This window comes from Lolium perenne, chromosome 7, assembly GCF_019359855.2.
Source record: "Lolium perenne isolate Kyuss_39 chromosome 7, Kyuss_2.0, whole genome shotgun sequence".
Classification (NCBI taxonomy): domain Eukaryota; kingdom Viridiplantae; phylum Streptophyta; class Magnoliopsida; order Poales; family Poaceae; genus Lolium; species Lolium perenne.
The window spans coordinates 130457329-130463319 of record NC_067250.2 but is presented as its reverse complement, the minus strand read 5'-3'; the positions used below and the strand labels follow the sequence as shown (position 1 = coordinate 130463319).

The window sequence follows — 5991 nt, the reverse complement described above, 5'->3', positions numbered from 1 at the left end:
TTGTACTGTCCAGGTCTTTGGACACACACAAGTGTCTATGACACTTGGTTACTGTCCAAACTGAATATATGTGATTCACTAACCCTATGGCTAGTTTTGTTGCTTTATTTTTTAGGTTTTGAAGATGAATATGGCCATGGAAGCATTTCTTACAAGTTCTTAGTCTAGGATCTTAGTTTAGGACCAAATATTGTAATCTTCTTTTCATTACTGTTTATTATTCATTTAATTCTTGTAATAAGAATATTGTAAAGACATTGTAAAATGTGTGTGTGATTAATAAAGCTCAACTTTTGCTTATGAGCTTGTTGGTCTATGTAATGTTTCTATTTCTAAGTAATGATCATATTCATAATTCAAGTTAGAATTCAAATTCATTTGAATTCATGAATTGTGTTTAAATTTTGAATTCCTTTTTCATATTCATTATTACTTATTGTTTATTATTGAATTATCAATTGAATACTACTTGTCAAATGAAATCAACTCCCAAAATATACAAGATACAAAAGAGATCATGTCAAAGTTTACATCTCGACTTGTCAAACCCTAATTGCAATTCGAGATAGATCCTTGATCCCTCTTAGGTTTAGTTGCAATAAGGCGCGAAAATTTCCTCCGTTTTGCGATAAAATGCACATCCCATTTCTAAATCTACCCTTTGTTGATCCTATGTTCTGGGTTATTACACTCCGGGTGGGCTTGGCGGCACATCTTAACAACCTGATCCCAACTAAGGTTGTGCTCGGCCATGGATGGATGCTAGGATTTAGCTTGAGATGTGCCCGTCACCCCGCCAGTGTCCACCATATATAGCCACGGCGGGACAGGAAACGGCGTTGCCGCGCAGGTCGTTTCCCGCGCACGCGAAACGCCAGCGAAATGTGCCAATGTGTTCGGCAAGCATGGGAATGACCGCCGTCGCGCGGCGACAGGTAATCGCCGGTGACAGACCTCGACGGGACGTTAAACCGTCATTAACGACCTTGACACTCTCTCCGCTAAAAAAATTTGTCCGCACCGTTGGGGATACCCGGACGCAAACGGTCGTCCTGGGCCGCATGACGTTCGCGGGCCGACACAAACGAACACAACCAAACATTTTGGACGTCTCAAATGCGTCGGCCGTTGGAGATGCCCTAAGAGCATCTCCACCGGCGCCCCCAAAATAGTCGTCGGCAGGGTCGCCGGCACTGCTGTATGGGGGCGCCGACAGCGCATCCTCTATTTGGGGACGCTGTTCCCATACCGGCACCTCGCATACGGCGGCCCCCAAAACATTTTTTTTCTTTTTAGAATATTTTGAAACAACATATCAATCACATTTTATTTATACTATATTCAATAATTCGTACAATCACACAAATAGTACTTAAATTATTCATACAATCAAATAAATGGAAATTAAATTATTCATACATTCAAAAAATAGAAATTAAATCATGCATTGTTGGCGGCTCCTCTCCTCGCCCACAAATGCGCAGCTAGATCCGCGTGAAGTTGTGCATGGACACCGGCATCTCGAATTTCATTGTGTATATGAAGAAAAGCGGCAAATTCTTGGGGTACATGCTCTACCTCAACAAGTGGCCCTTGATAATTAAATGGTTCATCATCCTGCACAGGTTCGTCACGCTCGCTCTCAATGATCATGTCGGTCGAGGGGGGTGGTGGCCGTGTCGATGGACGATGATTCCTTGATAGGCGGCGGTGTCTATTGCAAGCAGGGGCGCGACGGCGACAGTGGCGATCTGGAGGGGTGGGTGTCGGCTCAGGCGTGGGTAGGAGGTGGGAAAATCGGTGCATCTGGCTGCCAGGCGGAGCCCACTTGTTTTCAGACGTGCCACGAGACGCTGGTGCGCCCGATTCACGCCCTACGTGAAGGGGCCGACGCGGAGATGCTGGTGATTCTATTGGGCTCGAAAAGATCAGACTTGCACGCGCGCAGACCAAGATCAGACTTGCACGCGCGCAGGTACATGAATATCCAAATCCAACAACCAGGCGACCTACAAAATCGTGGGGGGCTCCGGGCCATGTGCTCGCATGTGGCTGGTCCACTGGCTGGTCCTCTTCTTCTCCGTTGATTTCCTCATGCCGTTGCCTGATTAACCAAAGCCTCTCCGCATGTCCATATCACCGATACAGTTAGCACCCGCGACCACCACCAGAATCCCATGGCTGCATGGGCATGGGAATGTACATCTCTGATAAGGGTCGACGTCGACGTCGAGCAGACGGCCGGCCGCTGGTCGCAATCACCAACGTTCAAAGCAGGACGAGATCTCATAATTGTCCACGCTTGCATTGCATGCTCACACTGACTCGTATGCCATGATCCAGTGAGGCTTAACCTTATCAGAGACGAGAACAAAGATTACACATATCCGAACGACTCCGCGATCGAGCAATGATAGAAATGGCCCAGCAAGGTAGAGTTCCACGTCGTTTTCTTCTAATCTAGCGCCACCAACTGCTCTAGATAAGGCGCCGGAAGTTCATCAGCGAGAGCATTATATTACTGGAAACACGCTAGCATATAGCGATGGAACCGAGCAAGTAGTGGCTTAGCGACATCATGTTTCTCCTAGACTCGTTTGCCGCGAGCATAGCACGCTAGCCATTTGCCAGATTTTCAATCTACCAATAGGAACATGCATTTTGTTCATATGTTGTACTAGTTCTTCACCATCCTAGGAGTTCATGCAGCATCATCTTGTTTTTATATCGTACTTTTGTAGATTTTATGTGCACGGAGTGTTGCTGAATGTAATGATTAAATCTTTTAAGTAATAAAGCGCCTTTTATAAAAAAAAATAGTACAAGTTCCCAAGTCCCCAAGAGGCATGATTGTTTTGCCAATACAAGAATTCAAATTCCAGTGTAACAGGACTACATGATGAACATCACAATAATGCTCTAGGAAACTGTAAACAAATGGAAACTGAACATGTCGTAGTTGATTGACTGTACAGTAGAGACTCATAGAAGAAGCCGGCCGGCAAACATGTTGAATGTTTAGTCCTCTTTGAACAACAGTTCAATGTTGAGATGGAAGACAACTATTCCCTACTTTTCCAGTTGACAACTCATACATATCATTTTTGTCATATCATGCATACATTGATTTTATTCAGAACTCTAAATTTCAATTCTCTAGAATATATGATTCATTCAGAGAGTCCCAGATTTGTAGTCATTCAGAATTTCAGGCAGCAGTCGCGTACGGAAGAGAGCTAGCTGCATAACATACAAATACATCAAATGAAGAAGCATCTTCAAAGCTGCATAACATACAACAATACATCAAATGAAGAAGCATCTTCAACCAGCGCCATGACATATGTACTCCCTCCGTTTCTACAAAGATCTATAAGTGTTTTCAATGTAAAATTTAACCAAGTTTGCAGAGTTAAACGAGGCAGAGTTTTGCCTTGTCTCATTAATTACAAAAACATAATTGCCAAGATAATAACTAAAAAAAGCGAGCGAAAGCAAAATGCAGCTCCTCTGACTTCGTCTATAAGCTTCAGTGGAGAAAGTTGCAAACCTTGCACCAACGAGCTCCACAAGGAAGCTGGAGATCGATGCACCGGAACAACCACATGTGTGGCATCATTGCTGACATACTGCCCCGCGACGGACAACACCAAGGGACAACCCAACACAAACCACGGTCATATCGTTGCCACACATCAATCGTTCCGGATGAACTCTGACCAGCATTGTCCATGCACCATGATAGGTTTCAGTTGTTGCTATATACTAGAGCCAGGAATGCTTCCCGCAAATAAAAAGTCAGGAATGCAGTGGCACTTTTCATGCAGCAAAGATAGGTAGGCAAGTACAACAACTGGAGGTAAAAAAGCTGCATCACAATTCGTAAAAATAGTATAATCAGTCAGAAATAAAGCAAAGTAGCAGACCGAGCAGACCATACATGACAAACTGAAAGGTCTGGATGCATTAGTGAAGATACAACATAGGGTACAGATAATTACATATGCTTCCCAGATTAACTTGTTAGCCTTTCTCGGAGACAGCAGCCCCGGGACAAAGGTAATTGTTAGAGACAGCATATATGCACTAACAGAGCGGACAATAAACAACATTGCTAAATCTTAATGCTTATGGTAAAAAACTAGAGCTCCATCAACAACATCTCCACAAATATGCTTCTAGGAGGCAGAAAATGTAGCTCGCCAAGAGCCTCGATATTTTTGAACCAGAGATAGTACTTCTTTCTCTGCAGAAGCTGCACGGCAATATATTATCAGTTAAACATCTTACATGACTAAGATTGCTCAAAGTTAAGCGGTAGATCAGCTTGTCTTTCCATCCAAATGTAAGCTACATGTCTGAATAACTTAATTAGTTGTTCATCTTGTGACTTGAGACACTTAAAACGGCTGTGTGCATCCTGGTTATGCAGAGGCTGGATGTAATTGCTTTTATAAGTAATAAAGCATCCTTTATCGAAAAAAAATAACTTAATGATTTAGGACTGCACAGTGGACTGCACACAATTGTGATAATTTGCAATATATATGCTGCTGTTAACAGTTATGCTTTCCTTAAGAGGAAAGGCAGAACAGACTGAGTGGAAAAGGGAATTTTGGAAGATTAATTACAACTAATCGACTGGTTTGCTTTGCTAGCCTAAATTAGTTGAACCATCTCTGTAGTATAAACATCGGAATGAAATCCGTCCATTATATTACCAGAGCATGTGAAGTTTGGCATGTGAAGTTTGACTGCTGACCCTGTTAACTTATGAAACGAAAACCATCTGAATTCTGCCGGTTGTGGCTTTACTAATTTGAAACCCGTTGCCTTCCATCTAAGAAGAACATCTGAATTCTCGTGGACAATAAAGTTACATGTCTACATTATTCTGACCTCTTGTCTAAATTAAAGTGTTACGTTTATATTTTTCTCTCTACTGTCTCTATTTCAGTAAGTACCTCCGTCTATGAAAAGATGTCAGGAGGTTCGTCTAAATTCGGATGTACCTATATACTAAACAGTGTCTAGCTACGTTTGAATTTAGAATGAATTTAGACGAACTTCTGACAACTTTTTATGGACATAGGTAGTAGTATGCTGCTAGCTAAGAGTGGTCTTCGGTTGCTCAAGCGGTTCACTGGATGCAGGTAGGCAGCAGATGGAAAATCCACCAGGTCAATACTGGAATTAATGAAGCGCCGAACTGTACCCAGACTTGAGTTTTCTACGGAGTAAGTAAATCAGGGCCACAGTAGCATTCATGTTGAAAAGAAATCAACAACAGGCGCCCCTAAACTTGCACTGGCTAGCGCCGTAGCGAGATAAATTTTGTGTTTCAGGGTGGTGCAGCAACGATTAGAAATGAAGAATGGACAACTCACCAGGAGAAGCTGCGGCATGCGCTGCCGCGGGCGGTGGAGTCGGCGGCGGCTGCTGAGGGTCGGAAACCAGCGGGGCGTACATGTAGGAGTCAGAGGCGAGGTAGTCGGCGATCGCCTTAGCAAGCCTGCGACCGCCGCCACTGCCACCAGGTGCCACCTTGCGCCGCCGCTTTGACGCCACCGGCTTCGTCCGGACGCCTAGCAGATCCTTCTTCTCCATGGATATCGCTCGGTTCCGGTAGGGGTTGGGTTCTGGGGCTCCTTCGTCAAGAGTGGTTTTTTTTCGGTTGTTTGGATCGGTGGGAGGCCAGGGGAAGGCGATGGTGGAAGAGTAGGTGGGGTGAAGTCGTGAAGAAGGGTTCGCGTGGCGCGCTCTGGAGAATTCCGCGCGTCCTCGACGCGACGCGTGTAGCGGGAGGCTGCCTTTGGGATGGTGATCTGGCGGACGAAATCTGGAGCCAAAATGTCACGTTGCATTTTTCTTGGGACGAGTCCTGTTGGACCGACCACTTTTTTAGGTAACTGTAGGCTGAGGGCTTTTTTATAGATTTGTTTTGAGAAAATCTCAGTCAGCTGAGATATACACTTTTTTTTTACGAAATGC

General features: G+C 44.3%; 1 protein-coding gene across 1 annotated transcript; it reads right to left on the bottom strand.

The window, feature by feature from the left end:
- Nucleotides 1-3941: 3941 nt before the first annotated feature.
- On the bottom strand, nucleotides 3942-5683 carry LOC127318493 (uncharacterized). The gene is made up of 2 exons (XM_051348967.1): nucleotides 5388-5683; nucleotides 3942-4255 (listed from the first exon to the last, which is right to left on the bottom strand). The coding sequence occupies exons 1-2, from the start codon at nucleotides 5605-5607 to the stop codon at nucleotides 4179-4181; spliced, it is 297 nt and encodes a 98-aa protein (XP_051204927.1). The 5' UTR covers nucleotides 5608-5683; the 3' UTR covers nucleotides 3942-4178.
- Between the last annotated feature and the right edge of the window lie 308 nt (nucleotides 5684-5991).